At 43.5% G+C, this 21,261-nt stretch overlaps 1 protein-coding gene across 6 annotated transcripts in view; it reads left to right on the forward strand.

Moving 5' to 3' along the window:
* The window catches only part of PTPN13 (protein tyrosine phosphatase non-receptor type 13), a 329,585-nt gene that overhangs the window by 96,818 nt on the left and 211,506 nt on the right, over positions 1 to 21,261 (forward strand). For all 6 annotated transcript variants that reach the window (XM_077275828.1, XM_077275826.1, XM_077275830.1 and 3 more), the window contains one exon: positions 3,001 to 3,170. In XM_077275828.1, the coding sequence (XP_077131943.1) occupies positions 3,001 to 3,170 (170 nt within the window). The remainder of the gene's footprint in view (positions 1 to 3,000; positions 3,171 to 21,261) is intronic.

Consider the following 21,261-nt stretch of genomic DNA (forward strand, 5'->3'; position numbering starts at 1 on the left):
TCTCTTGGGAAGAAGATGACTTCCGACTTTCAAACATGTTGACTATTAGATTATCCAAAGTTATTTATATTCACCAGAAGTTGACAGAAATAGCGGTGCATCATGGTTGACTAAAGATGAAAAACAACTCCAGGGATAAGACAAACCACACATCCCAAAACACAGGATAATTTTAGAAATTGTTCCACAGTCTGTGATGCCAAACTTGCCAAGTCATTGCTGAGTTAAGATTATATTAAGGTGCAAAGTGCATAATAGAATATAGGAAGTATGTAGCGGTTTGTTCCTATCTTTGTGTGGCTTTTCAATGAAAAGAGCAAAAAAACAAAACAAAAAAAAAAAACAAACAGCAAAAAATGTCAGTACTTACCGATACTTGGTCACAATACAAATATACTGCAAGATTCATCAAGTCGTATATAGAAATCTTGGGGCCCTATAGGAGAAGTTCTAATTCCCCCCCCCCCCCCTTCCCAAAAAAACTATTGTCAGTCCTCCATACACCCCTCATGGTCCTCCATACAATATAATGCACCCCCCATGGTCCTCCATACAATATAATGCACCCCACCGTGGTCCTCCGGACAATTTAATGCACCCAAACCCCCCCCTTCCTGGGGTCATCCATACAATCGTATCCTCTCCCCATGGTCCTCCATAGAATAGAATGCCTTTTCCCATGGTCCTTCATAAATTATACTGCACCCCCCATGGTCCTCCATAGAAAATAATGCATTCCCCATGGTCCACCTTACATTTTATTGCACCGCAACCCCCCCCTTGGTCCTCCATACAATATAATGCACTCCCTATGGTCCTCCTTACAAAATAATGCACCCCCTTGGTTCTCCATACAATATAATGCACTACCCATGGTCCTACTTACAATACAATGTATTCCTTCCTTGGTCCTTCATAAAATATAATGCACTCTCCATTGACCTCCATACATTATAATGCTCTCCCCATGATCCTCCATACAATATAATGCTTTCCCCATGGTCCTTCATACAGTATACTTCACCCCCCATGGTCCTCCATACAATATAATGCACCCCTCATGGTCAACCATATACTATTATGGCCACTAGTCACTGATTTAAATAAATAAAATATTCACCCCTCCATCGAACAGAACAGCAGACACACTGTAATGACGTCATCGCGCCTGCTGCTCTGACACGTCAGCTACCGAGGAAGAATAATGGGGGTGGAAGCATCAGCTGACGCCTCATCATCATTTCTCACGCTGACAGCCGGAGCCCACCTCCAGCCATCAGCGTGTGCAATCATGATGGAGGAGGGAGCATCATTCTGTGCAGTCGGGCAGTGCAGGCACTGACGGGCGGAGGGGGTTACTGACACCGGGCCACCACCCCAGCTCATGGGTCCTATAGCAGTAGTGTGGCCTGCTGCCATTGCATCAAGCTCCCATGATGAGCAGCAGTGTGGCCTGCTGCCACTGCATCAAGCTCCCATGATGAGCAGTAGTGTGGCCTGCTGCCACTGCATCAAGCTCCCATGATGATCTGTTGTGGCTTATACAAGTCACATACAAAACCAGGCAAAATGTATATTCATGTCAGACGTATAAATGAACTGAATGATAGTTCATTTTTAGATATTAATTTCAGTCTCATTTCCCATAACCATTGGATAAACGTTGGCTTGACCTGCAGATTTCTTCTTCTTTCTGCCAATTAGAGGTTTCCCGACACCTTTAGTAGGGTATAGAATGATTGGGTATGTTGGATTTTATCATGCTCGATCCTTTGCTCTCATGAGAGAGAAGCAAATTCCAGAAGGGTTTTGCGGCTACTTATTCCTCTTTCCCCATTGAAAACACTCGTAATGCAGTGTACAAATAGAATAGCTTGTTAAGCAGACAGCTATGTAAGGGCAGCTTTAGGATGGAGAAGCAATTTCATTATTTTTTCTACTCTGCTATTGTGGCTTTTTAAAACTCATCTACTCGCATTGTGCTGTACAAGAACACAGTACTGTAGCAAAAATGACAAAAATGCTATGTTAGTATGGTGTAAGGGCCCCACACATTAGACTAAAGTAGGTTGAACCCGCCGATATTGATGAGTTCAACCAAAAGTCTGTGTATGGCGGCGACGACCGACTTATGGTTTGGAGACATGTCACTCACACTTTGTCCAGTTTTGGACTGCTGATCAAATTGTTCTCTCTGAGATAAGCCGCAAGCCAACATGTCATCTGGCCGATTTCTCAAAGAGGCTACAAGCGTTCTTCTGCGTATGGGAGTGTCGACTAAGATGGCTGTTGGCTGAATGATCGGTTGAAGTATTATTCGGCATACAGCCATCTAAATTGTATGGCCAGCTTTAGGCTTCTAAAATCTACTTCCACATACTTTCCACATAAAAACCCCCCATACACCCTTTTTCATCACATCCATTGTTTATTTTGCTCCAAATGACCATATACACTACAATTGTTTGCTGATTATGCTCTTAATTGACTATGTATGGATGAGGGATGCCCCAACGGCGGTTGAATGGGTGCAACAATGAATAGCATGGTGGATTTAAGTCCTGTAAATGTAGTCATAGAGGTGTGGAAGCATCCTATTCTTCTCGGACAGTACTGGTGTTCATTATTTGTGGAGCAGTTGGAGTAGAGGGTAGATGGTTTCTTATTTGGACATACTGATTAGATTAAAATTTTCTGTACCCACCAATTTTGCAAGTATTGGCCTACTATGTAACATGAACAAAGCTGTTAAATTGAAGCATAGTAGATTTTGGTAGCACAGAATCCCGACAATCTCTCCTAACTGCATTTTACCTCTCATGTATATGTCATAATATATGGTTTATCTAAAGAAACCTCATTCAGTAGTGTGTTTTTATTTGTTTTTTATTCAACCTTTTTTTGTCCTTTGCTAAATTGTTTTTCTTTCTTTCTATCTATCTATCATTACATCATCTATACAGTACTTTTGGTAACACTGTTGTTTTTGTTTCTGTATAGCGGACCCTGCAAGTCTCAGTTTTATTATCTCCCCCTGGTCTCTGCTGCTGTTGCCGTCCGGAAGCATAACTTTCACAGATGAAAATGTTTCCAATCAGGACCTGCGGGCCTTCACAGCACCTGAGGTGCTACAGACCAAGACACTGTCATCTCTTGCCGATATAGAAAAGGTAACTTGCTAGGCACATTGATACTGTTGACTTGCTGATACTGTTGACTTGCAAACAAAGACCCCCTTTTAGGAAAGAATTCAGACAATACATTCCAGACATTGCCTGGGGGACATGTAGAAATGAAGTTCTGCTCTGTTCTTTGGAAAGTTAAGTTCCATGACTTTTGCTGCTTTTGTATAATTTTGTGTGTATTATGGCCATTTCTCATAGTTGTCAGCATATTCTTTTATCTGTGCATTACTTACTACGTTATTAGATGGCAGCTAGTATTGTCTGTCCCTTTCAATGAACAAAATGTTCTATTTTTCAGAGATTGTATACATGGGAAATATACAATGGTAATTGTTAATCCTGGCATTTGCCTGGTGTAGCAACCTAAGGCATGGTTCAGTAACTAAACAGCTGATGCAGAGGCTCCTAGTCTGCCTTGCTGAACAGAATACAGATACCGTATTTTCCGGCGTATAAGACGACTGGGCGTATAAGACGACCCCCCAACTTTACCAGTTAAAATATAAAATCTTCTTAAAAGTCGGGGGTCTTCTTATACACCCTATGTCGTCTTATAGGGCCGGTGAATATGTGCCTTTTGGGGGGGGGGGGGAGTGATCCTGATGACGAGGGGCGTCTCACAGGAAAGTGAGTATCCCCCATTACCTTATCGTAGCGGTGCAGCGTGGGGGTCTCAGTGCTGGGAGCGGCGGCGGCTGCTGTGCTCTGGTGCGGCGGCTGCTGTGCTCTGGTGCGGCGGCTCCTCTTCTGTGTGGGGCCTCTGTGCTGTGAGGTGGCGGTGGCGGCGGCATATCTTTATCCAGTTGGGGCTCCTCCGGCATCTCCTTAGCCCTGGAGGCCCCGCCGCAACTCCATCGGTGCAATGCAGCGGCCATTTTCCCGGAGGCAGCTCAATAGGTGCGATGCGGTGGCCTCCGGGAAAATGGCCGCTGCTCAGATTCAGATCTCGTCCCGAAATCTCGGGACACGAGATCTGAATCTGAGCAGCGGCCATTTTCCCGGAGGCCACCGCATCGCACCGATGGAGTTGCGGCGGGGCCTCCAGGGCTAAGGAGATGCCGGAGGAGCCCCAACTGGATAAAGATACGCCGCTGCCGCCGCCACCTCACAGCACAGAGGCCCCACACAGAAGAGGAGCCGCCGCACCAGAACACAGCAGCTGCCGCCGCTCCCAGCACTGACACCCCCACGCTGCACCGCTAGGATAAGGTAATGGGGATTACTCACTTTCCTGTGAGACGCCCCCTCGTCATCAGGATCACTCCCCCTCCCCACCCACCATATACACCGGCGTACAAGTCGATTCCCGGCGTATAAGACGACCCCCGACTTTTAAGAAGATTTTCGGGGGTTAAAAAGTCGTCTTATACGCCGGAAAATACGGTACTATTCTAAGAGAATTTGTTAATGATTGACTTTATGTGGCCTTAATAGATGATCACAGTATGAGTAACCTGTCTCTATAACTCTTTAATGGCAAAATCATATGTGAATTTACACTATAATAGCTACAAATCGCCATCTGCACCCAATCTGTGTGAATTTTCCATTTCCCAAGTTAAAATCTCTCTCTCTGACAAATTGACTCAGTTGGGAGTTTAGATGGTGATATACCGTATTTTCCAGACGATAAGACACACTGGACCATAAGACGCACCTAGGTTTTAAAGGAGGAAAGCAGAAAAAAATGCAAGCAAAAAATGTGGTCATGACACACTGTTATGAGGGGGGGGGGGGGAAGCTGCTGCTGTAATATACCCCATCCTGGTATGTATGTGTGTATATATGTGTATATATATATATATATATATATATATATATATATGTATATATATGTATATATATGTATATATATATATATATATATATATATGTATATATATGTATATATATATATATATATATATATATATATATATATATATATATATATATATATATATATATATATATATATATATATATATATATATATATATATTATGCTTCACCATCCGGAAATATGTTTCCATCCAGGTATACATGGTTCCCCATCCATGTGTATATGGCCCCCCTTCCTGGTATACATGGCCCTCCCATAGCCATCCTGTTATACTGTACATGGTCCCCCATCCTGATATACATGGTACCCCCCCATCCTGGTATACATGGCAACCATCCCCATCCTGGTATGTATGGCCAACATCCCCATCCTGGTATACATGGCCCATCATCATTATCCTGGTATACATGGCCATCATCACCCATCCTGGTATACATTGCCACCATCCTGGTATGTATGGCCCCCCCATCACGCTGCACACATAAAAAAATAAACAATTTACTTACCTTCCCTCCGCTCCTTCGCTGCAACATCCTGTTTACTGTTCTGATGGCAGAAGCTGATGTCAGTGTGTAACAACGCATAACGTCATTGCCATGCGCCCTCACATGATGAGGTCAGCTGCCGGAATACTCACTGCACTCCACACCTGGGATTATTGGAGTGGAGAGCAGTAAATATTTATTTTCTTTAATATTGGGCACAGTGTTATTAGCCGCAGCCTCCGGGTGATCACATTATTAAAGTGAATGAATATTCACTGCTCTCCACTCCCAGTGGAGAGCAGTGAATATTCATTCTCTTTTAATAGCGGGCACACGTGATTGCCCGGTGGCTGCAGCTAACGCTGGGTCCGCTGTTAATGAAGATAAATATTTACTGTTCCACACTCCCATAGTCCCTCCCACCTCTCGGTGTCGACTTCAGTGCATAGATGTGGGTGGGACTATGGGCATGGGGAGCAGTGAATATTCATTTTCTTTAACAGCAGGCACAGTGTTAGCCAGCTGGCTCCTGCTTCCTTTGATTCGCTCCTCCGCCGCTCCTCTCCCATCCACAGCCACGGCAGACATATATATAGTACATCCGGACTATAAAGTGCACCCTCCACTTTCCTCTAAAATTTGGGAGGAAAGAAGTGCGTCTTATAGTTAGAAAAATACAGTAAGTGTGTGCATTTATATATATAGTGTATGTTTTTAGTTTTCAAATTATTCTGTTGAACTACAATTCGGTTTGATTATCAGTTGATATTAATGGGGCTGTCTGGTCCAAATCGATAATTCTGCAGTCTATACATACCCCCTGCCAGAGCCCGTCCAGTGGGTGCGGCCTCGCTCTGTACACTTATATTGAGTGAGGCCATGCCCTCTAGTCGGCCACTCCCACTGGACGCCTACGTCACTAGTCGAGGAGCAGCGTTGCTCAATACGAGTGTATGTGGAGCAAGGCCTCATCCACTGGCCGGGTCTTGGCTGAGAGTATGCATAACACATACATTCCCTCTGGTCTCTGCTCAGAAACTGGCGAATCCCCATAGCACTGGGGCAATTCATAAGTCTGCAGTCGCACAGAGTGACTGCAGACTTATCGATTTGTACCGGACAACCCCTTTAAGTAAATTCAAAATTACTTTTGTCACTTTCAAATGTGTCTGTTTTTGTGAATAGTTAAGTAACTTGGTCTTGTTTCCATGTCAAAGCCATATTTTTTGGCTACAATTTTTTCATAAAGACCACTTCTGGTCAGACTTTTTTCCAAATAGTAGATGTGTGTACTTGGGTCTTGCTGATTGCTACCAGTTGTGTGCTGATGGCAATGTTGGACATCTTCTTCTGATTTTGAAAGGAATTAAACATGTGTCTTCTCTACTTTGTTTCCTTGGCCCATGACTCTGTCTACTGTCTTAACATTGCCACTGGGAGATGAAAGCGCCATAATCATTTTTATCTGTCCGGTTTAATATTGGAGTGTTTTAGATTAGAGTTGCAGAATACTTTTATATTAATTTTAAAGTTCAGACATGTATACAGTCCTTGATATTGAAATCACAATACCAAGAAGGAAAAAAAAAATCTTGATTTATTCAGTATCGAGTATGAGCGCCATGTACAGAAATACCCACACTTAAACACCTTGGCTGCCATTAGTGAGGTAATTAATGATTGCCTAAGGAATGTTCTGCCACACCAAATGCCACTTGGGTATGAAAGTCATGAAGATCCACTGCAGACCATGGTAGCACGTTCAGGCCACGCACGCTGCTCACGTACCACAATGTTTGGAAAAATGGCTCCTAGGACATTAGGAAGAAATGGCTTTGGTTCCAAAACTAAATCAAGTGTATCATTGGTTGTAAAATCATCACCTCTATACAATATGTAAAGTACAATGTTGTCTTTCATTAGCTATATGATGTTTTTACAGGTGTGGGCTTCAGGGCTGAGTACTTACTGCCCCCATTTCCTGCCTGGCCTTCTCTGCTCTGCTTTATCTATTTCAGGTAAAGTGGGCGAGAGGGATCTTGCTTCAGTTGAGTGCACAAGGCTTTTTCTTTCATGTTGCTAAAAGTAATAGTTAATAGGCTGGCTGAGTCACGGTTGGTTTATGCACAAGTATCTCATTCTTTTCCCTTGTCTTTTTTTTTTCTATGCCACGGTTATTTGATAGTAGCATAAAACTGCTGCCTTCTGCTTATAATTATCAGACAGTAAATTTGTTTTATTTGAAGACATTTCCACAGTGCATTGGGATGTTGACCCTACCATGGGAAAACTCACTAATAAAGCAGTAGAGTAACACAATGGTTTATACAGCTGGCTTAACAATCATTGCAGTCGACAAACAAGTGCAATAATGGTGCAAAAAAAATTGAAGAATCACATTTTTATTACACAGAGCAGAAAATATTCATGTGCAAATTTGGTATTCCTGCACTCGTAACAATCAGTAAAATACAGTGATCATTAAATTGCATCAATTAAGGGGCACAAATTTAACCCAAAATAAAACTTGACATAAATGTAATGATTAAAATGCATAAAAAAACTAGAGCTCGTCTTGCCAAAACATTACTTCATACACTGTTTGCCAAAAATAAAATAAAAATATGGCTGGTCATGGCTATAAACGTGGGAAAGTGGAAACGAAAAAAACATTCTGGTTGTCTCAAGTGCAGCGCCTTAATTTCCATCAGTACAAGGATTAAAGGATCTTCCCCATTATGAATCTTCAGGAGCGTACCTCTTCCCTTCTTTCCAGCCTTCTGCTTGTTGAGGGCAGTACACTCCTACTTGATTGACAGTTCGGACCAGCCACATGGTTGTTCCATTTGACTGAATTGTGTGCTTTCTTCATCAGAGCATCACTGGGGCACTGAAGCTGCACGGATCTTTAGGAGCCAGCTTCAGAGCAGCGCTCTGGTCACTTCCTTTTTTTTTGCTTTGCTCTTTTGAGTGTATTTTTTTTACATGCGTTTTTAATCGTGTTGTTGGCCTGTGGTTTTTGTCTTTTTAAATAATTCATTTTTTTTTATATATTTCACGATACTTGACTTTGGCATAACTTTAACCAAAATAGGAATCACGGCACTCCTGTGTATCTTATCCCATACAATTTTGGAGAAAACTTGGCACTTGGGTAAATAATGAAAGAAGATAATGTTATTGTGTGTAGGCAATCCAATAGAAAGATGACGTTTTGGTCATACAGTGACCTTCATCAGTTAGACAGAATGCTGTGTAATGGTAATGACGAACGTTCTGGATGAGCAGCGCTACTCAACGCCGTAGGACGCGCTGCTCATCCAGAGCATTCTGTCTTACTGTTGAAGGTCATTGTATGACCGAAACGTCGTCTTTATTTTGGATTGCCTCCACACAATAACATTATCTTGTTTCATCATTTGACAACATTTTATTGATACAGTCATGTGCGGATCCTTAGCAGAAGCACACTAAAATCTTTAATTAAATTCTCTGGGGAAAATCTTCAATTTCAACGCTGCGTGCCCGCAGATTGATGTTTTGGATTTCAAACATGTACCGCGGGTCGATTTTAGGCTGATCAAAAATAAAATAAAACAAATTGCACAATGGGCATGAGATTTTTATAAATACTGTTCACGTTTGCTCAAATTGTAAGACACAGCGAAAATACCAAAACTTACCAAACACTCCTAGTGGGAACTTAACCGTAATGTCCATCTAGGCTGAGGAGATTGAGCAAAGTTCTGATGTTTTTACAGGAGGATATGTGGATGATTATTAAAAAATGGACAAGTATTAGTAAAAAGCTATTTTAAAGACAGAACGTCATAGAGAAAGCCTGGCCTGAGCTCAGCAACTGAGGATTTGTTCATATTGTCAGGTCCATGTCCGCAGCTGTACATGCACGTAGCTCATCCTTTCAGCTGTGGACTCACAGACTCCACATTGAAAGCAGAACTTTGTTTCCCCTTATCTCCGGTGTGTCGCTGAGATCAGCTCTCCAGCATAGCATTTGACTACTATTACATAGTTGGAGTTCGACAAGTATTCAGTCTATTTAACTTCTTATTAGCAAAAGTAAAGTTTCTCTTTCAAGGAAACCATTGCTTCTGCTTTTTTGTTTTATAAGGCTATGTGCACACGTTGCGGATTTTGCAAAATGCAGGGCGTTTTACCTGCGGATTCACCGCGGATTTACTGTGGATTTAGTGTGGATTTCACCTGCATTTTTACACCTGCGGATTCCTATTAAGGAATAGGTGTAAATTGCTGCAGAATCCGCACAAAGAATTGACATGCTGCAGAAAATAAACCGCAACAAATCTGTGCAGAATTTTCCGCAGCATGTGCACAGCAGATTTGGTTTTCCATAGCTTTACATGCTACTGTAAAACGCATGGAAAACAGCTGCAGATCCGCAGCGTCAAATCCGCTGCGTGTGCACATACCCTTAGAGTCACGATATGACTGTCCTTGTATGTAATAATAGAGTTCAATAAGGGGTTTACTAGGCTCTAAAGTAAATGTCAAACAGCAGGGAATAAAATAAAATAGAACAATAAGCAATACTCACTCATTTCATAATTGTTTCATTATTGAGTTTTCAAAAGTATAACCATAAAATATTTTCTCTGGAACAGAATTAGACAGTCAATTATTTGCCTGGGACAAATCACACAAACAAAATAATAATGCTGGTTATTACAAATCAGGTAAACATGAATCCGGAGATATCTGGTTAAAGCCCCCCACATAAACTCCATACACAACAGGAAGCTGTTAACTATACACAAGAAAAACGCCAAGCTCTCCTGTGTTCTCCTTGAGAGCCGATGCCAGCCTTTATCAGAGAACAAAAGGAAACCTGACATGCTGTAACTTCTCTTCCCCAATATCATGTCAGGGGACGTTTTGGAGGCCCCCATACACATTAGACTCTTGTCCTGTCTTACCCATATCGAGACTCGTCTAAATTGTAAAGCAAAAAAAAGTTTGCAATCACTCCTTATCACATTGCCAGCCACAAGTAGATAATAAATATCATAAACTATTAAGACACAAAGGCAAATGCATAATGAGAAAGAAGAGGGTTATGACAAAGGGAAGCATGGCCAGAGGAGTATTACAAAGAACGCCTGTGTGTAAGGTGCTTGGGAGAGTCTATAATTAGTGAGTAAGTGAGTCCCAATGCCAAAACATCCAAATAGTCAAATTTGTCCAGTTAGTCATTGATCTAGGCTAAAATGTATTCCATATTTCAACCTTTTTTAATCCTAGCATAGAGATGAGCATTTTGTTCCATTGTTTAACCCCTTCATGACCCAGCCTATTTTGACCTTAATGACCTGGCCGTTTTTTGCAATTCTGACCAGTGTCCCTGGATCCTAGCGGTTCTGAGATTGTTTTTTCATCACATATTGGGCTTCATGTTAGTGGTAAATTTAGGTCGATAATTTTTGCGTTTATTTGTGAAAAAAATGGAAATTTGGCTACAATTTTGAAAATTTCGCAATTTTCAAATTTTGAATCTTTATTCTGATAAACGAGAGTTATGTGACACAAAATAGTTAATAAATAGCATTAACCACATGTCTACTTTACATCAGCACAATTTTGGAAACAAAATTTTTTTTGCTAGGAAGTTATAAGGGTTAAAATTTGACCAGCGATTTCTCATTTTTACAACGAAATTTACAAAACCATTTTTTTAGGGACCACCTCACATTTTAAGTCCGTTTAAGGGGTCTATATGGCTGAAAATACCCAAAAGTGACACCATTCTAAAAACTGCACCCCCCAAGGTGCTCAAAAACACATTCAAGAAGTTTATTAACCCTTCAGGTGCTTCACAGCATCAGAAGCAACATGGAAGGAAAAAATGAACATTTAACTTTTTAGTCACAAAAATGATCTTTTAGCAACAATTTTTTTTAATTTTACCAAGGGTAAAAGGAGAAACTGGACCCCAAAAGTTATTGTATAATTTGTCCTGAGTACACCGATACCCAATATGTGGGGGGGAACTACTGTTTGGGCGCACGGCAGGGCTCGGAAGGGAAGGAGCGCCATTTGACTTTTTCAATGAAAAATTGGCTCCAATCTTTAGCGGACACCATGTCACGTTTGGAGAGCCCCTGTGTGCCTAAACATTGGAGCTCCCCCACAAGTGACCCCATTTTGGGAACTAGACCCCCAAGGAGCTTATCTAGATGCATAATGAGCACTATGAACCATCAGGTGCTTCACAAATTGATCCATAAAAATGAAAAGTCCTTTTTTTCACAAAAAAATTATTTTAGCCTAAATTTGTTCATTTCCACATGTGCAACAGGATAAAATGGATCCTAAATTTTATTGGGCAATTTCTCCTGAGTACACTGATACCTCACATGTGGGGGTAAACCACTGTTTGGGCACTCGGCAGGACTCGGAGGGGAAGGAGCGCCATTTGACTTTTTGAATGAAAAATTAGCTCCAATCGTTAGCAGACACCATGTCGCGTTTGGAGAGCCCCTGTGTGCCTAAACACTAGAGCTCCTCCACAAGTGACCCCATTTTTGAAACTAGACCTCTCATGGAACTAATCTAGATGTGCGGTGACCACTTTAAACCCCCAAGTGCTTCACAGAAGTTTATAACGCAGAGCCGTGAAAATAAAAAATCATTTTTATTTCCTCAAAAATTATTTTTTAGCAAGCAATTTTTTATTTTCACAAGAGTAACAGGAGAAACTGGACCCCAAAAGTTATTGTCCAGTTTGTCCTGAGTACGATGATACCCCATATGTGGGGGGGAAACACTGTTTGGGCACACATCGGGGCTCGGAAGGGAAGTAGTGACGTTTTGAAATGCAGACTTTGATGGAATGGTCTGCGGGTGTCATGTTGCGTTTGCAGAGCCCCTGATGTGCCTAAACAGTAGAAACCCCCCACAAGTGGCCTCATGTTGGAAACTAGACCCCCCCAAGGAACTTATCTAGATATGTGGTGAGCACTTTGAACCCCCAAGTGCTTCACGGAAGTTTACAATGCAGAGCCGTGAAAATAAAAATAATTTTTCTTTCCTCAAAAATTATGTTTTAGCAAGCAATTTTTTATTTTCACAAGGGTAAAAGGAGAAATTGGACCCCAATATTTGTTGCCCAGTTTGTCCTGAGTACGCTGATACCCCATATGTGGGGGTAAACCACTGTTTGGGTGTACGTCGGGGCACGGAAGGGAGGGAGCATCATTTGACTTTTTGAACGCAAGATTGGCTGGAATCAACGGTGGCGCCATGTTGCGTTTGGAGACCCCTGATGTGCCTAAACAGTGGAAACCCCTCAATTCTAACCCTAACCCCAACACACCCCTAACCCTAATGCCAACTCTAGCCATAACCCTAATCCCAACCCTAACCCCAACACACCCCTAACCATAGCCTAATCTTAACCCTATTTCCAACCCTAGCCCTAATTCCAACCCTAACTCTAATTCCAACCCTAACCCTAAGGCTATGTGCCCACGTTGCAGATTCGTGTGAGATTTTTCCGCACCACTTTTGAAAAATCAGCAGGTAAAAGGCACTGCGTTTTACCTGCGGATTTACCGCGGATTTCCAGTGTTTTTTGTGCGGATTTCACCTGCGGATTCCTATTGAGGAACAGGTGTAAAACGCTGCGGAATCCGCACAAAGTATTGACATGCTGCGGAAAATACTACGCAGTGTTTCCGCGCGGTATTTTACACACCATGGGCTCAGCGGATTTGGTTTTCCATAGGTTTACATGGTACTGTAAACCTGATGGAAAACTGCTACGAATCCGCTGTGGATCCACAGCCAAATCCACACCATGTGCACATAGCCTAATTCTAACCCTAATTCTAACCCTAGCCCTAACCCTAGTGGAAAAATAAAAGTAAATATATTTTCTTTATTTTATTATTGTCCCTACCTATGGGGGTGATAAAGGGGGGGGTTAATTTACTATTTTTTTTTATTTGATCACTGTGATAGGTTTTATCACAGTGATCAAAATGTACCTGGAATGAATCTGCCGGCGGCGCCCATGGACAAGTCGGACGGACACCGGGAGGCTCGGTAAGTATGAGGGGGTGGGATCGGAGCACGGGGGGGGGGTGGATCTAAGCATGGGGGGAGCGGACAGGAGGATTGGGGGGAGTGGACAGGAGGACGGGACAGGACGGAGGACTGGGGAGGAGATCGTTGGCGGTGGCGGGGGCAGTTCAAGGTTTCCGGCCATGGCCGATGATATTGCAGCATCGGCCATGGCTGGATTGTAATATGTCACCACTTTTCATAGGTGAAATATTACAAATTGCTCTGATTGGCTGTTTCACTTTCAACAGCCAATCAGAGCGATCGTAGCTACGGGGGGGGGTTAACCCTTTCACCCGACCTGCAGGGACGCGATCATTCTGTGACACAGCATATGCGTCACAGGTCGAATTGGCACCGACTTTCATGACGCATACGCTGTGTCACAGGTCGGGAAGGGGTTAATAATAAGGCATTTAGCTGCCATCATAACATGTAAGTACAATATGGTGAAACCGTAGGTGTTGGAGTTATATTCAAAAGAAAAGCGAAGGGATCCATAAGAATATCGCAGTCTGGGACATTATATAGAAGAAGGGGTGCTGGTGCTCTGCCGAGGAGGATAGCGGACATCTAAGGTAGATGTACCGTAAATACCTTTATTTGAAGATCTGGTATTCAAAGGTTGGAGGTATGGAGACCTGAGAACCCCAAAAGAATGTCTGAGCAAAGTGAATGATTTGCTTTGTGTCAACAATTGGTATTTGGCTTGTAGTTCTTCAAATGTCAGTATGGTGTGAATTTTGTAAATTGCTCCATCTTGATATTTGAACAGGCCATTTTGATTCCAATTCTTAGACATAAGTAATGTAAGATTGCTGGGAGTGTAGGGATCGTAGAGGTAAGGAGGGATTTGATGAAGAAAGGGGGAACCTCCTAGAATATTTCTTCCAGATATTCCTAGTGAAGGATATGGGACCCAAAAGATCTTGTGTCGGAGGAGAAAATGGACCAGAGCATAGAGGTGAATTGGGGTGAACAGCGGCCAGCTAGAGATTATCAATTTCTTTTTACTTGGCATAAGCTGGGAGGACATGTTATGCAGTTATTCTCCTCGGAGGAGTAGGCCAATAATAATGACATTTGGGACTGCCAGAGCCTCAATGTGTCTGCCTACTAGTAGAGACAATTTTGTAAATCTGTGGTGCCTTCTAGCAATAATTAAGAGATTTGTTTTTTCATTTGCATGGGAAGTTTGTTTGGAGTCTCTCTAATTGGCCAGGAGTAGTATTTGAAAGAAAAGTTTCTGTCTCCTATGTGTTTACTTTGTTACCAAATAAACTACCACCATATTCTTGTGTGATTACATGCATTTTGGGTAACGTGTTGTGTGTGTGTGTGTGTGTGTGTGTGTGTGTGTGTGTGTGTGTGTGTGTGTGTGTGTGTGTGTGTGTGTGTGTGTAATGTTGAAAGGACGTATAATTTAGCGAACCATAGTAACTTAAATTCTCTGTCCCTCAACTTTACCCTTTATATGTTTGGATTGAGATATATTGAAGTTGCTAGCAACTCAATGCATAATACAATAAGCAAAAAACAAAACACTGTTTAGGACCATTTGATTAGGATCTAAGGGGCAAAAGCATGGGGAAGTTTACTGCCATGGGGTTTAAGAACAAACTCTTGATAGAGGTTAGTGTTGTGAATTTGCTTTTTGCTCCCTCTAGTGGTTACTAGTTTTTTGACTCTGGTTTTTCTGTCATTCCTTTTATCCGCACCTGGGTCGTTAGTTAGGGGTGTTGCTATATAAGCTCCCTGGACCTTCAGTTCAATGCCTGGCAACGTAGTTATCAGAGCTAGTCTGCTGTGCTCTTGTCTACTGATCCTGGTTCCAGTTATATCAGCTAAGTCTGCCTTTTGCTTTTTGCTATTTGTTTTGGTTTTGTATTTTTGTCCAGCTTGTTCCAAATCTATATCCTGACCTTTGCTGGAAGCTCTAGGGGGCTGGTGTTCTCCCCCCGGACCGTTAGACGGTTCGGGGGTTCTTGAATTTCCAGTGTGGATTTTGATAGGGTTTTTGTTGACCATATAAGTTACCTTTCTTTATTCTGCTATCAGTAAGCGGGCCTCTCTGTGCTAAACCTGGTTCATTTCTGTGTTTGTCATTTCCTCTTACCTCACCGTCATTATTTGTGGGGGGCTTCTATCCAGCTTTGGGGTCCCCTTCTCTGGAGGCAAGAAAGGTCTTTGTTTTCCTCTACTAGGGGTAGCTAGATTCTCCGGCTGGCGCGTGTCATCTAGAATCAACGTAGGAATGATCCCCGGCTACTTCTAGTGTTGGCGTTAGGAGTAGATATATGGTCAACCCAGTTACCACTGCCCTATGAGCTGGATTTTTGTATTCTGCAGACTTCCACGTTCCTCTGAGACCCTCGCCATTGGGGTCATAACAGTTTGCCAGGCCAGTATTAAATGTTTAATGCATTGCAGAAGAGGGATTATAAGAAAGAAGATTCTGAGTTTTTTTTTTTCTCCTTCCCCTTTACCTCAGAGTGGCTATGCTTGCTGCAGACATGAATGTCCAGACCTTGATTACAAGTGTGGACCAGCTGGCTACTCGTGTGCAGGGCATACAAGACTATGTTATCAGAAATCCTAGGTCAGAACCTAAAATACCGATTCCTGAACTGTTTTCCGGAGACAGGTTTATGTTTAGGAATTTCGTGAATAATTGTAAATTGTTTTTGTCCCTGAGACCCTGTTCATCAGGAGATTCTGCTCAGCAAGTAAAAATTGTTATTTCGTTCTTACGGGGCGACCCTCAGGATTGGGCTTTTTCGCTGGCGCCAGGAGATCCGGCATTGGCTGATCTTGATGCGTTTTTTCTGGCGCTCGGTTTACTTTATGAGGAACCCAATCTTGAGATTCAGGCAGAAAAGGCCTTGCTGTCTATGTCTCAGGGGCAGGACGAGGCTGAAGTGTATTGCCAAAAATTTCGGAAATGGTCCGTGCTGACACATTGGAACGAGTGTGCACTGGCCGCTAATTTTAGAAATGGCCTTTCTGAAGCCATTAAGAATGTTATGGTGGGTTTTCCCATTCCCACAGGTCTGAATGATACTATGGCACTGGCTATTCAAATTGACCGGCGGTTGCGGGAGCGCAAAACCGCAAATTCCCTCATGGTATGTCTGAACAGACACCTGATTTAATGCAATGTGATAGAATCCTGACTAGAAATGAGCGGAAAATTCATAGACGCCGGAATGGCTTGTGCTACTACTGTGGTGATTCTACACATGTTATCTCAGCATGCTCTAAACGTATAGCTAAGGTTGTTAGTCCTGTCACCGTTGGTAATTTGCAACCTAAATTTATTCTGTCTGTAACTTTGATTTGCTCACTGTCATCTTATCCTGTCATGGCGTTTGTAGATTCAGGTGCTGCCCTGAGTCTCATGGATCTCTCATTTGCTAAGCGCTGTGGATTTACTCTTGAACCATTAGAAAATCCTATTCCTCTTAGGGGTATTGATGCTACACCATTGGCAGCAAATAAACCGCAGTATTGGACTCAGGTTACCATGTGCATGACTCCTGAACACCGCGAGGTGATACGTTTCCTGGTTTTACATAAAATGCATGATTTGGTCGTTTTAGGGCTGCCATGGTTACAGACCCATAATCCAGTCCTGGACTGGAAGGCTATGTCAGTCTCAAGTTGGGGCTGTCGTGGTATTCATGAGGATTCCCTGCCTGTGTCTATTGCTTCTTCTACGCCTTCGGAAGTTCCGGAGTATTTGTCTGATTATCAGGATGTCTTCAGTGAGTCTGAGTCCAGTGCACTGCCTCCTCATAGGGACTGTGACTGTGCTATAGATTTGATCCCAGGCAGTAAATTTCCTAAGGGAAGACTGTTTAATCTGTCGGTACCTGAACATACCGCTATGCGTTCATATATCAAGGAGTCTCTGGAAAAAGGACATATTCGTCCGTCTTCTTCCCCTCTTGGTGCGGGATTCTTTTTTGTGGCAAAAAAGGACGGATCTTTGAGACCTTGTATTGATTATCGGCTTTTAAATAAGATCACTGTCAAATTTCAGTATCCTTTACCCCTGTTGTCTGACTTGTTTGCCCGGATTAAGGGTGCCAAGTGGTTCACCAAGATAGACCTTCGTGGTGCGTACAACCTTGTGCGCATTAAGCAAGGTGATGAATGGAAAACCGCATTCAATACGCCCGAAGGTCATTTTGAGTACTTGGTGATGCCTTTTGGGCTCTCCAATGCGCCTTCAGTTTTTCAGTCCTTTATGCATGACATTTTCCGGAAGTATCTGGATAAATTTTTGATTGTTTATCTGGATGATATTTTGGTTTTTTCTGATAATTGGGATTCGCATGTGGAGCAGGTCAGGTTGGTCTTTAAAATTTTGCGTGAAAATTCTTTGTTTGTCAAGGGCTCAAAGTGTCTCTTTGGTGTACAGAAGGTTCCCTTTTTGGGGTTCATTTTTTCCCCTTCTGCTGTGGAGATGGACCCAGTCAAGGTCCGAGCTATTCTTGATTGGACTCAGCCCTCGTCAGTTAAGAGTCTTCAGAAGTTCTTGGGCTTCGCTAACTTCTACCGTCGTTTTATCGCTAATTTTTCTAGCATTGTGAAACCTTTGACGGATATGACCAAGAAGGGCTCCGATGTAGCTAACTGGGCTCCTGCTGCCGTGGAGGCTTTCCAGGAGTTGAAACGCCGGTTTACTTCGGCGCCTGTTTTGTGCCAGCCTGACGTCTCACTTCCCTTTCAGGTTGAGGTGGATGCTTCGGAGATTGGGGCAGGGGCCGTTTTGTCGCAGAGAGGCCCTGGTTGCTCTGTTATGAAGCCTTGTGCCTTTTTCTCTAGGAAATTTTCGCCTGCCGAGCGAAATTATGATGTGGGCAATCGGGAGTTGTTGGCCATGAAATGGGCATTTGAGGAGTGGCGTCATTGGCTCGAGGGTGCTAAGCATCGTGTGGTGGTCTTGACTGATCACAAAAATCTGATGTATCTCGAGTCTGCTAAACGCCTTAATCCGAGACAGGCCCGCTGGTCATTGTTTTTCTCCCGCTTTGATTTTGTTGTCTCGTATTTACCAGGTTCAAAGAATGTGAAGGCCGATGCTCTTTCTAGGAGCTTTGTGCCTGATGCTCCTGGAGTCGCTGATCCTGTTGGTATTCTTAAAGATGGAGTTATCTTGTCAGCTATTTCTCCGGATCTGCGACGTGTGTTGCAGAGATTTCAGGCTGATAGGCCTGAGTCTTGTCCACCTGACAGACTGTTTGTCCCGGATAAGTGGACCAGCAGAGTCATTTCCGAGGTTCATTCCTCGGTGTTGGCAGGTCACCCGGGAATTTTTGGCACCAGAGATCTGGTGGCCAGGTCCTTTTGGTGGCCTTCCTTGTCAAGGGATGTGCGGTCATTTGTGCAGTCCTGTGGGACTTGTGCTCGAGCTAAGCCTTGCTGTTCTCGTGCCAGCGGTTTGCTCTTGCCCTTGCCTGTCCCGAAGAGACCTTGGACACATATCTCCATGGATTTCATTTCTGATCTTCCGCTATCTCAGGGCATGTCCGTTATCTGGGTGATATGTGATCGCTTCTCCAAGATGGTCCATTTGGTTCCTTTGCCTAAGCTGCCTTCCTCTTCCGATCTGGTTCCTGTGTTTTTCCAGAACGTGGTTCGTTTGCACGGCATCCCTGAGAATATTGTGTCAGACAGAGGATCCCAGTTCGTTTCCAGGTTCTGGCGATCCTTTTGTAGTAGGATGGGCATTGATTTGTCGTTTTCGTCTGCTTTCCATCCTCAGACTAATGGACAGACGGAGCGAACCAATCAGACTTTGGAGGCTTATTTGAGGTGTTTTGTCTCTGCTGATCAGGACGATTGGGTGACATTCTTGCCGTTGGCTGAGTTTGCCCTTAATAATCGGGCTAGTTCCGCCACCTTGGTTTCGCCTTTTTTCTGCAACTCTGGTTTCCATCCTCGCTTTTCTTCGGGTCATGTGGAGCCTTCTGACTGTCCTGGGGTGGATTCTGTGGTGGATAGGTTGCAGCAGATCTGGAATCATGTGGTGGACAACTTGAAGTTGTCACAGGAGAAGGCTCAGCGCTTTGCCAACCGCCGCCGCGGTGTGGGTCCCCGACTACGCGTTGGGGATTTGGTGTGGCTTTCTTCCCGCTTTGTTCCTATGAAGGTCTCCTCTCCCAAATTTAAACCTCGTTTTATTGGGCCTTACAAGATATTGGAAATCCTTAATCCTGTATCTTTTCGTCTGGATCTTCCTGTGTCGTTTGCTATTCACAATGTATTTCATAGGTCCTTGTTGCGGCGGTACATTGTGCCTGTAGTTCCTTCTGCTGAGCCTCCTGCTCCGGTGTTGGTTGAGGGCGAGTTGGAGTACGTGGTGGAGAAGATCTTGGATTCTCGCCTCTCCAGGCGGAGGCTTCAGTACCTGGTCAAGTGGAAGGGCTATGGTCAGGAGGATAATTCCTGGGTGGTCGCCTCTGATGTTCATGCGGCCGATTTAGTTCGTGCCTTTCATGCCGCTCATCCTGATCGCCCTGGTGGTCGTGGTGAGGGTTCGGTGACCCCTCACTAAGGGGGGGGTACTGTTGTGAATTTGCTTTTTGCTCCCTCTAGTGGTTACTAGTTTTTTGACTCTGGTTTTTCTGTCATTCCTTTTATCCGCACCTGGGTCGTTAGTTAGGGGTGTTGCTATATAAGCTCCCTGGACCTTCAGTTCAATGCCTGGCAACGTAGTTATCAGAGCTAGTCTGCTGTGCTCTTGTCTACTGATCCTGGTTCCAGTTATATCAGCTAAGTCTGCCTTTTGCTTTTTGCTATTTGTTTTGGTTTTGTATTTTTGTCCAGCTTGTTCCAAATCTATATCCTGACCTTTGCTGGAAGCTCTAGGGGGCTAGTGTTCTCCCCCCGGACCGTTAGACGGTTCGGGGGTTCTTGAATTTCCAGTGTGGATTTTGATAGGGTTTTTGTTGACCATATAAGTTACCTTTCTTTATTCTGCTATCAGTAAGCGGGCCTCTCTGTGCTAAACCTGGTTCATTTCTGTGTTTGTCATTTCCTCTTACCTCACCGTCATTATTTGTGGGGGGCTTCTATCCAGCTTTGGGGTCCCCTTCTCTGGAGGCAAGAAAGGTCTTTGTTTTCCTCTACTAGGGGTAGCTAGATTCTCCGGCTGGCGCGTGTCATCTAGAATCAACGTAGGAATGATCCCCGGCTACTTCTAGTGTTGGCGTTAGGAGTAGATATATGGTCAACCCAGTTACCACTGCCCTATGAGCTGGATTTTTGTATTCTGCAGACTTCCACGTTCCTCTGAGACCCTCGCCATTGGGGTCATAACAGGTTAGTAAACAACCCTTCATACAATACGCTTTTAAAAAGACAATCCTAGATGATCAAACGCATTTTCAGCATCCAAACTCAATAAAGCAATACTCCCTTCTTAATTCCTCTGTTATTCCAACACCGTAACATTGGTGGTCCCTGCCCGTCTGTTTAGTTTTGATTTCAGTGGTCTTGTTTTATACATCCACGTGACCAATGCAGCTTCCTGGCCTCATGGGTCTCTGTATCCATCCCCTTTGTGCACTTCATTGATGACGTTCCGACAACAGAGTCCCAACTTAATAGATCCAAACAGAATGTCATAATTCCTGGAAAAAGGGCTTTGATGCGAGCACCA

This window comes from Ranitomeya variabilis, chromosome 1 (assembly GCF_051348905.1).
Source record: "Ranitomeya variabilis isolate aRanVar5 chromosome 1, aRanVar5.hap1, whole genome shotgun sequence".
In the NCBI taxonomy this organism is placed as follows: Eukaryota; Metazoa; Chordata; class Amphibia; order Anura; family Dendrobatidae; genus Ranitomeya; species Ranitomeya variabilis.